Raw genomic sequence first — 20,475 nt, forward strand, 5'->3', positions numbered from 1 at the left:
TCGGTGGTGACCGCAGGAAAAGCTGCTGCTGGACCACGTCCTCCCTCTGTGAGGTGGGCGACGTCATGGACGTTTGTGAAAGCTTCATCTTTTTCATATAATATCTTTGTGAGTCTTTATATCTTTCGTTTTCGTTTGAAAACGAAAAAGTGAATCTGTTATAACGCAAAATAATAATAATTCTGATGGAAAAACATTCATTACTTGTCTATAGCACGTATAATCTAACGCAGACCCTGTGAATTACACAACGAGGAGCAGGTGTGCGCGATCACGTGATCCACAAACCAGCAGCGAAGCTCGCTGAGGGCGACAAGTGGACAGGTGGAGAATTACAACCAACAAGCCAGTGATCAATCACACCTTTGTAGAGCAATATAATACGGAAGCATTCACTTGAAAAAAAAAAAAAAGGTTTGTTTTTATTTCTGTTTTTCGGAGTAATTTGTTTTTTTTTCTGATTTACTGATTTTTTTTTCCAAGTTTAAAGCACATTTGAAACAATAAACACTTTCATTCCTTTATTGAGAGTTCCATTTATAACAACATGGACGGCTCGTTTAGTTGAATCAAGTTTTACTTTGATCTGGGTTGAAGACACTGGAAGATAGTCCTGTCCTTAATTCACATAGATGGTGTCACCATTAGTTTGTCGACTTTACGCAGGCACCTGAGGACTTTGCGGTTGTTCAGAAGGAAAGCCCATTCAGATCTGCTGGACATAGCAATGTTTGTCCAGGATCAGTTGGACAGATATGGCATGCACCATGGATACAAGATGATGCATTTGAAAGGCATTCTGGCTGGCTATGAAGTGACTCAAGAGACGATCAGGAGATGGCTGAATAAATAAATACATTAATTAGACAATACAATATAACATAAAAACAACACAATATAACATAAAGATATAAAGACAACACAATGTAAAATAAAGACAACACAATGCAAAATAAAGACAACACAATATAACATGAAGATATAATAACAACACAATATAAGATAAGAAAACCTAAACTTTCTGTTACTTTTCCAGTAATTGACAACATCACAATGAGGTAAGAATGTGGAAAAACAGGCTGATCACATGTATCAATTACATGGCAGAAGCCAGACAGAAGTGGAATTAAAATAAATGAAATCAATTATAATAACTATTAAATAAAACAATATGGGCAACCCGCGACTGAGCAGATGGGAATTAAGATAAGATGAGATGACCTCCACTGGGTCAAGGGGACATCCAAGGACAGAGCTGGTTTTTGTTAATCAGTCTGTCCAGCCTCTTCCTGTCCGCAGCTGAGATATTACTGCCCCAGCAGACCATAAAAGACGGCTGATGGGCTTGCAACCAGAGGTGTGGCAGTTTGAATCACCACCAGGTCAAGGGTTAGGGTACAAAAAATTAAATAGTGTCCGAAGTCTATTCAGGATATGAACTCATAAACCTTTTATGAACACGTCTCAGCATTTTTCCTGGAATTATAAATATGTGATGAATATTGCATCAACCAACATCATCTGCTAAACATATTTACATTGGGTCAGTCACTGACGTGGATTGTTGTGTGGCCAGTGTTGCTATGCTACCATCTGCTGTTGACAGAATTAACAGAATCTGTCCCAGGAACCACACTTGTAAGTGAGTAATGACTTACAGTAAGTACGACATATTTCCAAAAACCCTGCCATCATTCCCACAAAACAACTACTCAATACTTGTTTGAATAAATGAGTCAGTTACAACCAGACAACTGTTAAAATATAAATTGTTTAACTTAATAAAAAACACACAGGCATTGAAGCAGTATAAAATAAACATCACAATGTTTTCTTTTGCTGCTTTATGTCTGATAAATCAAGCGGTACTTTAAACCCTTAGAACACCTTTTTTCCATTACTGTGTTTAAACAGACAGTATATGCAGAGGGTACAAGAATATGCAATATAGAGTGTCTTGTTTTATCCTTTTTTTCAGCACAATCTCAGCAATCTGATGAAAAAAAATGTCACCAGCTGTATAAACACACCTGAGCAAAAAGTACTCAAACAAATGTTTAAAATCAGATTGAATTTGTGAAATTTTGAAATACGTCACAGTTCAAAGTTCACTTGGCTCGTTTTTATGAACAAAAAGAAAAGAAAAGTGGTCTAATTTTGTGGCTTCTGCACAATTATTGCTTCTTTATATCACTACTAAAAATGTGATATAAAATTAATTATAACATTAACTCAACAACATAAGTGGACGGAAAAAAAATATTTTTGAAAGCCTGAATATGTGACCTATAAACACACACCCACCCACCCAGGATGTCCATATAAGGAGTTGTGTATTACTACCATGGGTGCAACTGCGGCACAGATCCGTGCAAGTGTGAGTGGAAAGTATAAATACTAATTTTCATACGGAGTGTTGAATAAAAGAAAAAAATTCAATAAAACATTGTTGACACAATATCAATAAAGAGCAAACATTCTCCAAACATTTTTAGTCTTGATTTTAAACATCTAAACATCAGATGTGTGAATGAATCAATGCAGATCAAGCAGGATACCCTGAGGAACTCCTTGGGACAGAGAGAGATTTCAGTGGAAGAGGTGACCAGGGGTCAGGTCATCAGGCTGTATGTGGGATTCTACAGCAGCTTCCCCTTTGTGGTCACAGAAATGCTGGTTTAGCAGTGAGCATATAAAGACCTGTGTGCTTCACTCACCCCTGCGTGTTACATCAAACTCTTCAGCTATGGACAAAAGGTTTCTGTTGGTCATCCTGAGTCTGCAGGTCATCCTGCTCCTCACAGCCTGTGCTTCAACTGATGCAGCTGATCTGGTCACAAGACGGCCTCCTCGTAGGGTAAGAAGATCCAGTGCAGGTCACGGACTGTGAGGAGACATGTTTAGTCTCTCACCTACTGCATTTAGAAAATGGACGCTTCTTGGATCCGGTTACCTCTGTGAAAGGGATGAGTGGATTTCCAGGTTTAACACCTGGTTTTAATGACACTCTTTATTCTCATTTCGTTGCAGGGAAAACCGAATCCTTTAAACTGTTGGAAATTTCCTGGTGCATGTGGCATTTTGCATACAGGTGAGCTTCCTCCGGGTTTTTTTTTCTTAAAATGTGCAGTCAGATATAACATTTTGAAAAATGTTGGGGAATAAAAAAACCTAATGTATGCTTCATTGTAATGAATATTACCGGAAAGATTAATGATGAATAGAGCAGTGGCTTGTTCCTCACCGGACAATGAGCAGCACATCAGTGAGATTTGATCACGACCTTTAGCTGAGTGAACTCCTGCGACAAACGTTACAGACACTTTTCAGAAAATGCCAAATAATAATGGAGAAGGGCAAACACGGGATATGGGATCATTGCAGGACTCCTAGTATAATATAAGTAATATAAGGTCAAAAAAGCATTTCACCCAGTTTTAAAACGGATGTACTTATTTATTATATACTTATTTTAAACAAGTCATTTCTGATGTTGTTTTGTGTTTTTATAATTCTCCCTGTCTCTCTCTCTCTCTCTCTCTGTGTATGTGTGTGTGTGTGTGTGTGTTCCCAGGGAGACAGAGACAGTACAACAATCCAAACCCCTGACATTATCTCAGTGCAACATGAAATGTGACCACAAGATGGAGTCGCAGCTTATACTTTATGGCCATATGTTTGGAAGAAATGTTCCATTACAACTGACTGCATGCTTTTATACTAAAATGCACTAAAAATCAATAAACAATTTGTTTCCCATCCATACAGCTGTTTTCTGTTTAATAATAAAATCCATCTTAGTCTGCACTCTCACACCTATAAATGCTATAAAACGCCAGAGGATTTATGACCTTATTATACTGCATTATAAGGGCAGTATAAAAGTATTTTCAAGTATTTTCACTCTGGTTTTTGTCACTTTCTAGAGGCAGACATATTGTAAGAGTGACTTAACTCTTAGTACTCACGTGCCACAGGTGCACCCATGGTAATTTGCCGTGGGAACGATACACAACTCCTTATATGCATAACCTGGTTGTGTGTGTTATAGGTCAGAGTTTAAACAATATGTTTTTCTTTCTTCTTTTTATGTGTTGTTGAGTCAAAGTTATGATTCATTTTATATCACATTTTTAGTCGTGATATAAAGTAGCAGTTATTGTGCAGAAGTCACACAATTTCACCGTTTTTCTTTTCGTTCATAGAAACGAGTCAAGTGAAGCTGTGACGTATTTCACAAATTTCACAAATTCATACAGTTGGTGAGAATGAACCTTTTTTTTCATCAGATTGTCCAGATTGTGCTGAAAAAGAAAGGATATAGGACACTCTATATTGCACATTCTTATAGCCTCTGTATGTACAGTACGTTTTAACATAGTAATGGAAAAAAACAGCTGAAATGCTCTGTGTTCTAAGGGTTAAACACTTTATTTAAATTTAAATTAGCCGCCAACTTGCACCACCACATTTCTACAGCAGCCAGAGAGCATGTTTTACAATCTAAAGCCGAATTTTACTATGTACGTACGTACCGGTACGTGAAGGCCACCATAGCTTATTAAAAGCACTTCAGATAGGGAGAGGAGAGTGGAGGAGGTGTCCATTTCTTACAGTCTAGAGTCTCATCATTAGATGTCACTAATTCATACACACTGAACCTTTATTCTTAAACACAGAAGTGCAGCCGTGTTTGCGGTCGGTTAAGTTGACCTGTACTCTTTTTAGGAAGACCAAAAGTTAGAGCATGTACGTACATTTTTCTAAATGAAATTACATTTAAATCAAAGTAATATGTAAATGATGGCCACCAATGATGTTCCTTGGATTTTGTTTCAGGGGAAAAAGAGAAATAATCCTTCATTATTTCTCACTCTCAGGTTAATACAGAACATGATATAGATTGTCGTGTGGCAAGTGTTGTGTGTCACCATGTTGTTGACAGAATTAACAGGATCTGTCCCAATAGTATTTGAGTAATCAAGTGCCCAGATGATGTATTCACGATTACCACAGGGACCGCACCCTGCCATGACTCACACAAACACAAGTACCAGTACTCTGCAGCACAGCCAGGTTCAGGTGACGTTAATTGGTTTGAACAGAAAACAGAAGCATGTGTAGTATATAAAAGAACTATCACACCAGGAGTAAATGGTTGTTTGTCTCTATGTTTGTCCTGTAATGGACTGGTGACCCGTCCAGGGTGTACCCCGCCTTTCACCCTATGTCAGTTGACATAGCGACTCTCATGTGGAGGATAAATGGATGATATCCATTTCTTGACATTTATGATGATAGAGTGAATGCTGAGTTAATGCAACTGGTCATATAAGCCTTTAGAACACAGAGCATTTTGGCTGCTTTTTTCCATAACTATGTTAAAACGTACAGTATATAGAGAGGCTATAAGAATGTGCAATATAGAGTGTCTTATATCCTTTTTTTCAGCACAACCTAGATAATCTAATGAAAAAATAAATTACATTTTTACCAACTATATAAACACACCTGAGCAAAAAGTACTCAAAATGTTCATAAAATCGGATTTAATTTGTGAAATTTGGAAATACGTCAAAGTTCAAAGTTCACTTGGCTTGTTTGGTGACTTTTGCACAATCATTGCTATCATAACTTGACTCAACAAACACATAGGAAGAAGAAGAATAAAAAACACATCAAGTTTGTTGGTATTGGTCCATTTTCAAGATATGAACATGGACCAATCAGTGCATGAATCGAAGAGGATCAAGCACTATATCCTGAGGGACTCCTTGTAACATTTATCTATAACTGTCTCTTTGTCTCTTGATTGCATATCTGCCCAATGGTTGGTTTGACAGGCTTCCAGTACTGCACCAGTGTTGGCAGTGATGAGAAATGCAAAAGATATCAGTATAAATGCAACAGCTATATCACTATAAGAAGCAAAAAACGTAATAATCGAAGCAAATGCTGGGCTGTTATTTTTGAGACATATACGTCGCAGTGCAGAATAACAGTAATTGTGTTATTTACACCTAACCAGTCTCACTCTAATCTTACACGATATTGGGCCCCAAGCAGCTGCTTAGTTCACTGTGCAAGGCATAGTTGAGGACTAAGCCACAAATATAAGCCTTATCAAAAACCAAATTTCCTTAGAATACAGAGACTCTTGAGAGAGAGTTTTGCTAGGTGAGGACACAATGATGTCAGCGGGATAAGGCAGGAGAGAAAAATGGTGTGATGTCGAAGATGGACTATTATATTTCACATCATTTGCTTCAGAGTTGGCATAAATCTGACCACTTCTCGTACATATTGTTTTTTTCCATCTGTCATGTGTAATATTGTTGTGAAACTTCGACTTGTTAAATTTTCCCCAGATTGCAACATCTCGCTGCTGACGTAAATTGGTGGTATTGTGTTGTTGCCTGCCATTTTGTTGGTATGCATGGTGAGTTTATAAAGACCTGTGGGTTTCACAGGAGGTTGGCACAAACTCTTCAGTCATGGACAAAAGGTATCTGTTGGTCCTCCTGAGTCTGCAGGTTGTCCTGCTCCTCACGACCTGCGCTTCAACTGATGCAGCTGTTCCAGTGAGAGAGCGCGAACGACAGGCTCATACTCGGGTAAGATCCAACAGAGAAAAATACAGAAACAGATATAAGTCAAAGGTTATACAGCATCTGTTTACTTCTTACAATAGAAAAATAACATCAAATGTTGGAAATTCCATGAAAAATTAACCAGATGTGCATCAAAATGTAATCCATGTGGAATCATTTCAGTATATTTGTCAATATTATCAATATTTTTAATTTAAAACACATACAAATATAACCTACTTGACAAAGGTGATGAGTAGATTACCAGTTTAACAACTGTGGAGCGGTTTTGATAACATTATCAGTGTATTCTCATTTTATCACAGAGAGGACCTCCAAAAACAGCACTCAGGTCCCGACGTCCAAAGCTCAATGTAGGATGTTGGCGTAAACATGGAGCGTGTGGAATTTTGCCAAAGGTTAGTTTCCCTCAGGTTTTTTTTTTGTTTAAACAAAATTGTAAATAAAAAAGCCAGAAATTAAAATCTGAGATTTAACTCAAAATTCTGAGAAAAAAAAGAAAGAATTCTGGTTCATTTATTTATTTAATGTTGTAATCAAAGGTGATTTTACATGCGGCACTAATCCTCTTCCATACAAAGGAGAGAAACAAAATGTTAACTGTTAAGAATGTCATTATATATACACATATATAATCTATGTATAAGTGTTGCAGTGGCTTGTTGTTAAATTATACTCTTTGTCTGTCGTTTTTAGCCTCCTCCACCAAAGCCAAAGGGAACACAGAGCACATCAATGTGATTTGACCAAGATCTGGATATGGCAAAAGTTATATACACTTTTCAGAAAATGCCATATAATACAGACTCCCAACACACGCTTTTTCATTATTTCATGTCAGACAACAAAATAAAAAAATGTTTTTTGCTATTGGCATATTGTGTGGTTGTCTGCTTGGTTCACACCTGCAAAACAAAGACACTGCCAGACTTCATCCTCTTCACTACAGCTGAAATTTATTTTTCTAATTTAGTAATATTTCCTCATTCATCTCAATGCTAGCTCTGAACGCATGCACAGTATGCAATAAATCTTATGCTCAATGTGTGATCAGTAGCCACAATTACTGATGACAGCTAAGATCGTCAAACTACTTGATAGTGTAACAATGCTGTGATATACTATATTATAGTTAGGGAACTTTTATCCGTTATTAAAAACACTGAAGCAGCAGAGGTATGTGGTCTTGAGTTCAGGGTAAAGTGGCTCTTAAAAGAGCCGTTGAGGTGGAGGTTAGTGGAGCAGCAGTAGCAGCGGGACAGAGTTTAAGCTCTCTCTCCGCGGATGCGGCGGGCCAGCTGGATGTCCTTGGGCATGATGGTGACTCTCTTGGCGTGGATGGCGCACAGGTTGGTGTCCTCGAAGAGGCCGACCAGGTAAGCCTCGCTGGACTCCTGCAAAGCCATGACAGCAGAGCTCTGGAAGCGCAGGTCGGTCTTGAAGTCCTGAGCGATCTCTCTCACCAGGCGCTGGAAGGGCAGCTTGCGGATCAGCAGCTCCGTGGATTTCTGGTAGCGACGAATCTCTCTCAGAGCCACGGTCCCGGGCCTGTAACGGTGAGGCTTCTTCACGCCGCCGGTGGCAGGCGCGCTCTTACGCGCAGCCTTGGTGGCCAGCTGCTTCCTGGGAGCTTTACCTCCGGTAGATTTACGGGCGGTTTGTTTGGTTCTTGCCATGTTTCTGCTTGTTGCTTTCAACAGGAGAAAAAGTGAAGCAGTCACGAGCGACTCTCTGCTCTTAAACTGTGGGAGCAGCTGTGACACGGTGACGCTGCTTATTGGACAAAAGTGGCTTGAAAGCGCAGAGGGTGATCCCCCCTCTGCTGCTCTGCTCTGGTTGGTCTGGCAGGAGTCTCCGCGCTTTCGTGGACATATAAAGGAGGGTTTGCGCTGTTTGAGTCACACTTTCTCTGAGTTTGTCAGAAAAATCTAGTAAAAATTAACCATGTCAGGAAGAGGCAAAACCGGCGGAAAAACCCGCGCTAAGGCAAAGACCCGCTCCTCTCGTGCCGGACTCCAGTTCCCCGTCGGTCGTGTTCACAGGCTGCTGCGCAAAGGCAACTACGCTCACCGTGTGGGTGCCGGCGCCCCCGTCTACCTGGCCGCTGTGCTCGAGTACCTGACCGCTGAGATCCTGGAGCTGGCTGGAAACGCCGCCCGCGACAACAAGAAGAGCCGTATCATCCCCCGCCACCTGCAGCTGGCCGTCCGCAACGACGAGGAGCTCAACAAACTCCTGGGCGGAGTGACCATCGCTCAGGGCGGCGTGCTGCCCAACATCCAGGCTGTTCTTCTGCCCAAGAAGACCGAGAAGCCCGCCAAGTCCAAGTAAACTACAACAACTCCTCAAGCAAACAAACAAAAGGCTCTTTTAAGAGCCACACACTCACTCTGAGAAACTGCTCATCCTTCTCTTTAAAATACAGTAAAACCTTAACTATATCTCACGTTTCACTGTTAATTTGCGCGATTTGCTCAGTCATAAATCATCTAAAGTACAATACAAATGTGCACTCAATATAATAATCTTAATTAGTTTTGTCTAACTAATTAATTAAATATTTGGTCCAGATACACACGATAAATTATAACAGCCAATTATAACAACAATGGAGTTATCACACACGTATCATATTGTGACATTTTGTAGTTCAGATTTTTAGTATATTCAGTCTTCTCTTCATATTTATATACTCGTAATCGTACTTTACATGCAGCAGAATTGACAGACTAGTGGTACTACACATTTGACTCTTGTCTGACGTAATGAACACAATAACTTCCTAAACCTTGTAACAATACACTGGTGTTGCTTGCAACTGTTTCTTTTGTTATTATATACTCTTTCATGAACATTGAGTTAAGTAACACAAAATATGATTGATGATGTCATAATCCTTCTATATATACACCAAATACGCTTACCCACTGTATTACAGTTAATATAAACACATTAACAACTGATTCAATCATTCATTAAGATGAGACTGATACAATAAAGACGGTGGAAAAAAAATAGCAAAAACAATGCAACACAATAACAGAAACATCTAATACTGATGTCTTTTCTAAACATACACACACACTGTACAATGTGTATACACATATATATACACAATTCTGTCTGCAGATTGTGAAAGTCCTTTTAATATTTATATTATTAACAGGCCACGTCTGATGTGATTATGAACACAATAACTTTCTAAACCCTGAAATAAACAAATATTACATGTTACTTGTCTCTCATATGTTACAGTTAGCAAGGGCAAGTCTTTGGTGCACAGAGTATTCTTAGTTCCCACACTGTATAAAGATGATATGAACTCTTAGATAAAGTGTGTGGCTCTTAAAAGAGCCGTTGGGTTGATGAGGTTGTTGCAGTCCGAGCAGTGTGTTTACTTGGAGCTGGTGTACTTGGTGACGGCCTTGGTTCCCTCGGAGACGGCGTGCTTGGCCAGCTCACCGGGCAGCAGGAGACGCACGGCTGTCTGAATCTCCCTGGAGGTGATGGTGGAGCGCTTGTTGTAGTGAGCCAGGCGAGACGCCTCACCGGCGATGCGCTCGAAGATGTCGTTGACGAACGAGTTCATGATGCCCATGGCCTTGGACGAGATGCCAGTGTCGGGATGGACCTGCTTGAGCACCTTGTACACGTAGATGGCGTAGCTCTCCTTCCTGCTCTTTCTCCTCTTCTTGCCTCCTTTGCCGGCGGTCTTAGTCACGGCTTTCTTGGAGCCCTTCTTGGGCGCGGTCTTGGCGGGATCAGGCATCCTGACACAGTTCACACAGATGAATGAATCGTAGCAGGCGGAGGAGACTCTACTTATAAAGTCTCCATGCAAACACCACTGTGTGCTCCCCGTCCTGTGATTGGTTCAATCTCTTACTGTGGTTGGATGAGGGGGAGATAGTGTTGTCTTTGTTTGAAACACACTGGAGACATTTTAGAAACAAATACATGATACATTTCAATAAAATAAACTATTCTTCAGTTATTTCTCCAGATGTCTACAGATTTGATGCTTCAAATGTCTGATGTAGTTAACACAATGACTTCTGATATGCTGTAATATAAATAAACATAGGCTACTTTATTTACACGTTTATTATATTTACTAGTGGTGTTGTTAAAAATATATATTAGGGCCGTCAATTGAAAAAAATGATTGCGATTGGTTGCATCGCTCACTGTGGTTGGATGTGGAGATGGTGTTGTCTTTGTTTGAAACAGAGTGGAGACATTTTAGAAAACATACACAATACATTTAATTAAAGAAATTAATCGCTTCTGTCCTTCACTTATTTATTCAGACCTAAATAAGTGACTACATTAACATTGTTCCTGTGACTCACATTTACACTTTTCTATCAAGTAGAAGCTCAGAGACTCAAACCTCGGGTAAAAGTTAGAAAACATTGTTTTACAGTCATTTTTTCCTTTCAGTTGAACATGAATGTGATGCCTCCATGTTTGTTCAATGAATTATTAATGATATAAACAGAAGACCCAGACAAAATGTCCTAACTCTCAAAAGTTGATAATACTAGAACGTTGAATAAAGTTGTCAATTGCAACAACTGTTTACTGTTTTTAATGTCATCTATTACATTTTATTCCATGTATTTATTTGGCGATTCAACAAAATCGATGACACTGAATTTAATTAGCGTTATTGTAATACAAACATGTCTTAAATGTGAATATTGTCTGGTTTCTTTGCTCCATTTGACAAAAAAAATCATCATTAAAACTTAAAAGACATCATGAGAACATCATGATTTCCAGGTTTGATAGCCATTTTTCAACATGCCACATGTCATGTGCCCCCACATGTAGTTAAATAATCATGGTGAGCCGCCAAAGCCTAAAATGCCAGGGCTATTTTCTGGTCCCAGTCCAGCCCTGTCTGTGGCAATGTCCTCTGTCGATATTTCCTGAAGATCTGTTAGTGTCTTCTCATTTATTGTCAGATTATGATGATGAATCATACATCTCATGAGAAAGACATGGCTTCCTGGGGACATCATGCTCAGAAAATGATTGTTTTTCCTCATTTTGGAGAACAATTGTTCTGCTGTTTGGGAATTCACCCATCCACGGGCTTCTGGGACAAGACCAACTTTTCCGAGGCAGTCTTTTAGGTCTTTCATGTTTGCCTCATGAAATGTGTCATATAGTGCATAGTGATCTGCAGATCCTGGGTCTGGGTGTGCATTTATGTCTGCAGGCCTCTTCCGCAAGTTTACCCAGGGCAGTTTTTTTTCCATTTCTCCCTTCTTGGCGGAGTCCAGAATTTGAGGTGAGGCCATGACTACATTTGGCAGGTGTTTGTAGCAGAGCAGCATGTCTGCATAATCCTGTGGACTTTCTGCTCGGATATTGAACTTCACTGAACTCACAACACCACAGGGACACATTATCACAGCCCAGCCACCTTAACAGGAAAATAAATTGAAAATCTCAATATATTGACAACTAATAATGTTAAGTGGAACATATAGCAGCTTGTGGATAGTAATAACAACACAATTTGCTGAATATGTTTAATTTTCTCAAAACCAAAAGTTAATTCCAACTCACCTGATGCACCCCAGACCTTCTGAAACACCTTGTCATAGGTACTGCGGCCTTTCATCTGTTCTCTCAAGCGGATGACAAGATCCATTTTTGATCCAGATGAATCAAGGCCACACTGTTTTACTAAAGTCCGCAGTAAATCAACCTGTTAAAACATGGGCAAGCACATCAACAACCAGAACCCTGTAATGGTATTGGTCCAGTAATGTATTTCTGGCACTTAAAGGAATTGTTCACCATTGGAAAGATGCATGTCTATTAAAACTGGGTCATCTATGTAGTAGAAATGTGAAATGACCTGAAAGGCGCTTTTAAATTAAATGTATTATTATTATTATTATTAATAAAAGTTATAGCAAGTGCATATAGTCAAATAGATGAACAACAACTCCCAGAATGCACTGCACATTACACTGCCAGGACTCTTCTTCTGCCATATCATTTTGAAAACTCCCTTTGGTCATTGTTTTTACCACTTTCTCTGCAGAGCAAGAGCCGGTCAGCATATTTCTATCAAAGATGGCGGACACCATGTTTACATTCTGGGAATGCGGTCTCGTCCCAATATGACTGGGTCTAAAAAGTGCAGAAATGGCCATTCGAGTTTCAAACCTTGAATCCATGTTTGCACTATGCTGAGTCAAACTTTTTACAACTCAGTGGAAAACTGAGGGAGGGAAGCACAATTAAAAAATAAAAATACTACTGCTATTCTAGCAATACAAAGCCACATTGCAAACCAGTTAAGTATTCCTTTAAATATGAATCATTGTTTGGTAATAGAGTTTGTGGGTTAACCTTTGAATGCAGATCTCACCTTTAAGTCCATTACTTCAGTTGTCAATCTATCCACCTCTGCCTGCTTTAGCGGGTTGGATCCTTTACTGCCTTTGACTTTCTTGTACTCCTTGTTAAACACCATATTGCTGGCTCTGGTGTGAGGACCTATCCATGGTGCCCATTTGTGATACGATGGAGGTACCCCACACGGGTTTGCAGCATTGCCTAGATAAGAGCCAAACACACAACACAAGCAGAAACATTATTATTACAAAACTACACTAAATAAAATGGCACTCACAAGTGGATGTATTCTCTTGCATAGGGCAAGTTAAAAACAATCACTTCACTTACTCTTCACAAAGCCTCTGCAAATAATTTCCTGGCTGACAGAATGCCAAAAGTCTTCCATGTCGACCTCGCCATTAAAGTCAGATGGGGGCTCTTTAAGGTCACTCACTGAAAGAAAAACATTTGTCAAATAACAGTTGACAGTGTACCCTGTCCCCAAATAACGGACTTACTTGGCACACTGAGGACTCCCTTCTTATGCAAATCCATGATGACAACAGGAGGATGGTTTCCACAACTCGCACAAGAGAATGAATACTCATGTGCTGAAAGAGCTTCAAAATGAAGGTACCCGTGAAGTATGGAGTCGTGGTCTGGATATTTATCTTTGTTTGTGGCTTGTAAAGCCGCCACAGCGCTCGCCACTGCTGTATGGTTCTGCAGATAAATGTGGATGAAAAACTGTCAGGTCAATATCCAAAGGAAATGAACACAGGCTAACAAATCACAGACATCGAGAGCATTGTAAATGACCTGTACAGAGTTCCTCAGGAAAAGGCAGAAATGGTGTGTCAAAATGACACCATCGTTAAAATTGTGTAGCCCATCTGTCCACTCCTGGTATCGATAAAATGTGTTGCATGTGACACATAATTTACAATATGTAGTTATACCTACAAAAGAAAAGGTTGTTAAAGTCTTGTCAGCAATATAACGGTTGCACAATGACTGACTAGCATAGACATGAAACATGTAGCCATAACTTTTCATGTAATGTAATGCAACCTACCCTCCACAATTCCAGTGACTGATACAATCTTTGCATTTTTGCAAATGGCTATCGCCCCAGAAAGTGGAACTTTGCCGGGACATTTGTGACAGAAGTTCTCTTTGGGAACTAAGTGCCTTGGCATATCCTCTGATGAAATCAAATTCCTCGGAAGGTTTGCTGGCAGGGCTTTATGTGAAATGAGGTAATCCACCATTTCAACCAGTGCTTTTCCTTCCGGGGGATACAAAAGACCATGTTCAGGCTGTGCATCATCTTCCACGGGTGCATAATCTTTCACGGGTGGTGCATCATCTTCCATGGGTGCATAATCTTCCATGGGTGCATCGGAGGAGTCTTCTTGACAATCCATATTTTGTACAAAGAAGTCAGGCCTTAATTGGTGCAGGTGCCACTTTGATATGGCTTTGTGTGGGCAAGATGTCCAGGGTTCTGAGCAGGGGCAACTCAATGAGTTGTCTGAATTGTCATAGTGGACCATGACCCTCCCATATCTAGAATACAATGAAATGTGTGGCTCAAACACAGAAAGATAAATGTGTCCCTGTTCATTTTCGAGGTTTACCACCACACTAAGGGGTGCACCTTGATCATCAGCAGCCAGTTTCCTTGTCAGACATTCAGCCACACAGTTTTGGCTTAACCGCTTGTTTTCCAGCATGTCTGTGAGAACCCCATCATCAAGAGAAACAGCTGGTGTGGTGGTCACAGGACTAAATGCCAACGACCGAACATGGACACAGTCAAACTCCAGTAACCCACTTGGCAGTGCATTGTCATATGCCCTGTTACATGTCTCCAATTGGCAGGACACATGGTGGTGACTACCCCAGGTACATTTTTGGGCATGGATATAGTGTGCAGTAGCCTTGAAAGATCTAGACACGGCAAAAATTCCCCTTTTCCCATCAACACACACAGAGTTCAGGTGGTGATTTGCTGTTATGTCCGATGATTTTTCCTTGTGTTGCCTTTCAATGTGTGTTTTGAGGTTTTTTCTAAGGATTGGTTTGCAACAAAAACAACACGCCGTTTTTTTGCGCGCCACCAACCATGTTTTTTTGCGATGGTCTGCTGCTGGGGCCGCCATGGTCACCGTGGACACTGGAATCACCATGGCTGCTGGAGTGGAAGCTGGAGTCACCGTGGACACCGGAGTCACCATGGCTCCTGGAGTGGACGCTGGAGTCGCTGGAGTCACTGTGGCTGCCGGAGTCACTGTGGACACTGGAATCACCATGGCTGCTGGAGTGGACGCTGGAGTCACCGTGGCTGCTGGAGTCACCGTGGACACTGGAATCACCATGGCTGCTGGAGTGGACGCTGGAGTCACCGTGGACACCGGAGTCACTGTGGCTGCCGGAGTCACCGTGGACACTGGAATCACCATGGCTGCTGGAGTGGACGCTGGAGTCACTGTGGCTGCTGGAGTCACCATAGCTGCTGGAGTGGATGCTGGAGTCACCGTAAATGCCAAATTTGCAGTAGTATTTGTGGTTTTTGTCTTGCAGCAGATTTTGAAGTGACGGACAAAAAACTCCTTTGTCACAAAGACTTTTGTGCAAAAGCCACAGTGATAATGGTGGCTTTGCACACAGCCAAGCTGGCATTTGTAGACACTGTATCCTAAAAGACAGATAGGAAAAGTGATTAAGAATTTTCAAGAAACAAACAAAACAATACATTCTTTAAGCCCTGCCTGAGAGATCGTACATTACTTCTTAATGAAGAGGTTCAAAGAACAATCATTATTATTTTTTTCTTGAAAATAAAATACACATGGACTAGACTAAAGATTCTATACACATTGCGTCCAGTACATATCATAGATGAAATGGCTGCAAGATTAGTTTGCTTATTGTTAGTGTGTGATACTCAAAGGGATGAGTTTAATAGTTTGATGGTCACAGTTATCAATGGTCAGGACAAAGAGAAAAAACATAATATTTCATAACATGTAAGGCTTGTGGGGAAATGAAGGCCTTTCAGCATAGAAATGAAAAAAAAACATTTCATAATATAGTTGGACTTACCACCATACTCTACAATTGACCGTCGGTGGCCCTGCAGGTGAGCCACAAGTTTTGGGTAGCTCCCCTTTTTATGGCAAACCGGACACTGAAAAGTGTCCGAGTCGCATTTTCTCAGCTCAGGGCCTGCTCCGTTGGCAAAAGTATTGTTTCTCTATAAGAGAATTAAATAAAATGTATTTTGTATTAACATGAGAAAATGTTTAATCAAGTGGTAATTCACCAGATTGCATTTGCCTATAAGAATTTCCCTGTCATAAAATATATGTAGGCAAATCAAATCAAATGACACTGTTGACAGTGATTCAACAGAACTTTTAACTTCTAAATATGAAATATATTATTCGTCATCAAATCTTTTATCTTAACAATTGAAGAACTGAGGTCACAAGATTTCAAATTAGCAAAGCTGTGTGTCACTTCTCAGAGTCATTTAAAGATTAAAAAAAGAGATTAAAAAACTAAGCAAAACTAAATAATGAGCATGTAGTTTATCTTATGCCTTTCTTGGTTTAAAATCAGAACCCCTGTCTCAATGAGATAAATATAACATCTAGTCTTGCTTGCTTGCTATTACAACCGCTGTTGTGTTCATAATATCAAAAAAGATTTCTTTATCCATTACCTTTTCCTCCATCATTGTATATCTCAACCTGGGGGGCCCCGATTAGAAGCAACGATGATATGGACGCAGCATATAGTTCAAGAGTTTACTGAGATTGAGCATATGACATGGTTTCTGAAATACAAACCAACGGAATACAGAATAAGTGCAGCCAACAGTGAAATAAATAATATTAGAAATGCTGTTGATGAATTGGCACAAGGGTCACAAACAAATACACACGTAATAAAGGAAAACTTACAAATTAGAACCTGAAATGCAACATGTGTAAACTAACCTCAAAACAGTAAACAGTGTCCGCCATCTTTGCTAACAGCTACGCTAACAGGACCAAGTATCACTGGTGGCCACGTAACAAAGAAAAGAATGAAGATATTTCTCAACTCAGGTGGAAACTGAGGTTGGGAACATATTATTTTTCTTCAAATATACCTATTATAGTAAAACAAAGCTAAATGCAAATCGGTGAAATATTCCTTTAGCAATTACAACACTTAGAAGTCTCATCTCAGTATGAAGCTGCCACAGTATGCTCGCGGAGCGGCTCAGGACCCAACTAGGACCCAACAGTTGGGCTGCCCTCACCGTGCCAGACTGGGAATATAGTACATACACGATACATTTTATTAAAGAAACAAATCGCTTCTGTCCTTCAGTTATTTATTTAGACAGAAAAAAGGGTAGACATAAATATTGTAAGAACACATTGTTTTACAGTCATTTTATCCTTTCATTTGAACATAAATGTGATGTCTCCACATTTGTTAAATTAGTTATTAATGAAATAAATACAAGAATCAAACAAAATGTCTTCTCGTTTAAGAGTTGTTAATACAAGACGATTTTGTTTATTGCAGTGAATGTGTAATGTTTTAATGTCATCTATTATATCATTGTTGTGTACAAAACTCACACACACACGTTTCGATGTCTGAACCAACACTGCCTTTACTTCCGTTATTGTCACAGATTCAACATGTATCCATCCCATAATATTAACCCAGTCCCTTAAAGGTACATTCCCCACTATCCAGCAACATACAGCAAAACGCCATGTATCACAGTGTGACCCATGTTATTAGAACATAACAATCATATTGTATTTATTTGATAGTTTAATGTGTCGTTTCAGTTAAGTTACATATACATATTGTGTGAATGGTTCAGTTGACCTTAGAAGATACTATTCTTGTTGATGCCACTGAAGTAATGTTGTGTCAAACATGTCATCATTAAGTCCTTCCTCATTACATCACTGTTACCGTTGTTATTATCAGACTAAAACATGGAAAATACAATCTTATAACATTGATGTTACTGCTGTCCTTTGAAGATTGGTTTACTTTAATGAGATATTGCCATGAAACTACATATAAAACAGTCATTTGTGGTTATTACAAGGTGTTTTCCTGCAGTAACAGCATCTCGTGATTGATACATCATTTTATAAAATGACTTCCATACTGTATCGGTCGAGGCCCAGGTTAACAAGGACCACCATTGGAGCCGATAACCTATAGGGTAACAGTGGAAATTGGGCTACTGTGGTTCGAAGTCGAAGGAGGAGAGGAGGAAGGCGGGTTCAGAAACAGAGAGAAAAGAGGAAAGGCAAGAGTCTGGGACTGAGAGTAGGGACTTTGAATATTGAGACGATGACGGTAAAAGCTAGAAAGTCGATTGACATGATGCAGAGAAGGAAGGTGGATATACTGTGTGTCCAGGAGACCAGGTGGAAAGATAGCAAGGCGAGAAGCTTAGGTGCAGGTTTTAAGTTGTACTACTATGGTATTGATAGGAAGATAAATGGAGTAGGGGTTATCCTAAAGGAGGAGTTTGTTAGGAATGTCCTGGAAGTGAAAAGAGTGTCAGATAGACTGATGAGTCTGAAGCTTGAAATTGAAGGTGTGATGTTAAATGTTATTAGTGGCTATGCCCCACAGGTGGGATGTGAATTAGAGGAGAAGGAAACATTCTGGTGTGAGTTAGATGAAGTGATGCAGAATATCCCCAGAGGTGAGAGAGTGGTAATTGGTGCAGACTTCAATGGACATGTTGGTGCAGGAAATAGAGGTGATGAAGAAGTGATGGGCAGGTTTGGTATCCAGGACAGGAACACAGAGGGACGGAGGGTGGTAGACTTTGCAAAAAGGATGGAAATGGCTGTAGTGAATACTTTTTTCCAGAAGAGGCATGAGCATAGGGTCACTTATAAGAGTGGAGGTAGGAGCACACAGGTAGACTACATCTTGTATAGATGATGTAATCTGAAGGAGATCAGTGACTGCAAAGTAGTGGTGGGTGAGAGTGTAGCAAGTCAGCATAGGATGGTGGTTTGTAGGATGAATCTGGTGACAAGGAAGACAAAGAGGACAAAGGCAGAACAAAGGACAAAGTGGTGGAAGCTGAAAAGAGAGGACTGTTTTTCAGGGAGGAGTTGAGAAAGAATCTGGGTGGTCAGGGAGAGCTCCCAGATGACTGGACAACTACAGCTAATGTAATCAGGGAGACAAGTAGGAGAGTACTTGGTGTGTCGTCTGGAAGGAAAGTAGATAAGGAGACTTGGTGGTGGAATGGGGAAGTGCAGGAGTATATAAAGAGAAAGAGGTGAGCAAAGAAAAAGTGGGACACTGAGGAGACTGAAGAGAGCAGACAGGAGTACAGGGAGATGCAGCACAAGGTAAAGGTAGAGGTGGCAAAGGCCAAACAAAGGGCGTATGATGACTTCTATGCTAGTTTGGAAAGTAAGGAGGGAGAGAATGATTTATACAGGTTGGCAAAACAGAGAGATAGAGATGGGAAAGACGTCCAGCAGGTTCGGGTGATTAAGGATAGAGAGGGACATGTGTTGACAGGTGCCACAGAAGTAATGGGAAGATGGAGAGAGTACTTTGAAGAGCTAATGAATAAGGAAAATGAAAGAGAGCAAAGGGTAGAAGAGGTGACTACTGTGAACCATGAAGTAGCAGAGATTAGTAAATATGAAGTGAGGGGGGCACTGAAGAGGACGAAGAATGGAAAGGCAGTTGGTCCCGATGATATACCTGAAGTGGCAACCTATTTGCCGCTCTTGCAGGACTTAAAGTTTCTGTACTCTGTATTGTCACTCTGTAATCCACATTGAACAAAAAATAAAAGTCGTCAAGCAAAATTCTTGGTATTAGGTCTGTCACCTCAAACTAATTGACAGGAAAAAATATGTTTTTTAATGCCTAAATGACAGATACGGTCAGAAAATTGTTGCTCCCGTCCTGCTCCGATAACTTAATTAAATGCAGATGTGCCCACATGGCTCATTTACTGCAGTTTACTACTATAAGCTTTGCTTTACAGCAGTTTGTGATAGCAGGACAAAATAAGAGCATAATAAACATTAATTGTATTAAGATAAAACAAAAATATCAGTTATGATTAATTATTATAAATTAAAGCAAAATAGGTATTAAGCACAAAAAATGCAAACATAAGCCTTTTATTTTCTATGGCTCTAACAATACCTGTGGAGGTATGGAAGTGTCTAGGAGAGGAGGCAGTAGAGTTTCTGGTTAGACTATTCAACAGGATCTTAGAGAGTGAGGGGATGCCTGAGGAATGGAGAAGAAGTGTGATGGTGCCCATTTTTAAGAATAAGGGAGATGTTCAGAGTTGCAGTAACTATAGAGGAATAAAGTTGATGAGCCATACAATGAAGTTATGGGAAAGAGTAGTGGAAACTAGACTGAGAGCAGAAGTCAGCATTTGTGAGCAACAGTATGGTTTCATGCCTAGAAAGAG

At 40.0% G+C, this 20,475-nt stretch overlaps 4 protein-coding genes across 5 annotated transcripts; 1 reads left to right on the plus strand and 3 right to left on the minus strand.

Moving 5' to 3' along the window:
- Positions 1–7,545: 7,545 nt before the first annotated feature.
- Positions 7,546–8,328, minus strand: LOC131471990 (histone H3). The gene has a single exon (XM_058648842.1). It carries the CDS (start codon positions 8,285–8,287, stop codon positions 7,877–7,879), a length of 411 nt encoding a protein of 136 aa, XP_058504825.1. The 5' UTR covers positions 8,288–8,328; the 3' UTR covers positions 7,546–7,876.
- A 121-nt stretch (positions 8,329–8,449) lies between these two features.
- LOC131472049 (histone H2A-like) lies at positions 8,450–9,136 on the plus strand. The gene has a single exon (XM_058648903.1). The coding sequence runs from the start codon at positions 8,556–8,558 to the stop codon at positions 8,940–8,942; it is 387 nt and encodes a 128-aa protein (XP_058504886.1). The 5' UTR covers positions 8,450–8,555; the 3' UTR covers positions 8,943–9,136.
- Positions 9,137–9,946: 810 nt separating this feature from the next.
- LOC131472168 (histone H2B-like) lies at positions 9,947–10,384 on the minus strand. Its single transcript, XM_058649072.1, has one exon. The coding sequence runs from the start codon at positions 10,378–10,380 to the stop codon at positions 10,006–10,008; it is 375 nt and encodes a 124-aa protein (XP_058505055.1). The 5' UTR covers positions 10,381–10,384; the 3' UTR covers positions 9,947–10,005.
- A 317-nt stretch (positions 10,385–10,701) lies between these two features.
- Positions 10,702–17,243, minus strand: LOC131471601 (uncharacterized). Of its 2 annotated transcripts, none has more exons than XM_058648233.1 (10): positions 16,982–17,243; positions 16,705–16,818; positions 16,083–16,233; positions 14,050–15,675; positions 13,794–13,933; positions 13,493–13,697; positions 13,323–13,427; positions 13,006–13,193; positions 12,192–12,333; positions 10,702–12,045 (listed from the first exon to the last, which is right to left on the minus strand). In XM_058648233.1, exons 2-10 carry the CDS (start codon positions 16,717–16,719, stop codon positions 11,456–11,458), a joined length of 3,162 nt encoding a protein of 1,053 aa, XP_058504216.1. In that variant the 5' UTR covers positions 16,720–16,818; positions 16,982–17,243; the 3' UTR covers positions 10,702–11,455. The 2 variants fall into 2 exon arrangements, with proteins under 2 accessions (XP_058504216.1, XP_058504224.1); XM_058648241.1 differs by having other exon boundaries at positions 16,946–17,243.
- Between the last annotated feature and the right edge of the window lie 3,232 nt (positions 17,244–20,475).

This window comes from Solea solea, chromosome 1 (genome assembly GCF_958295425.1).
Source record: "Solea solea chromosome 1, fSolSol10.1, whole genome shotgun sequence".
NCBI lineage: Eukaryota > Metazoa > Chordata > Actinopteri > Pleuronectiformes > Soleidae > Solea > Solea solea.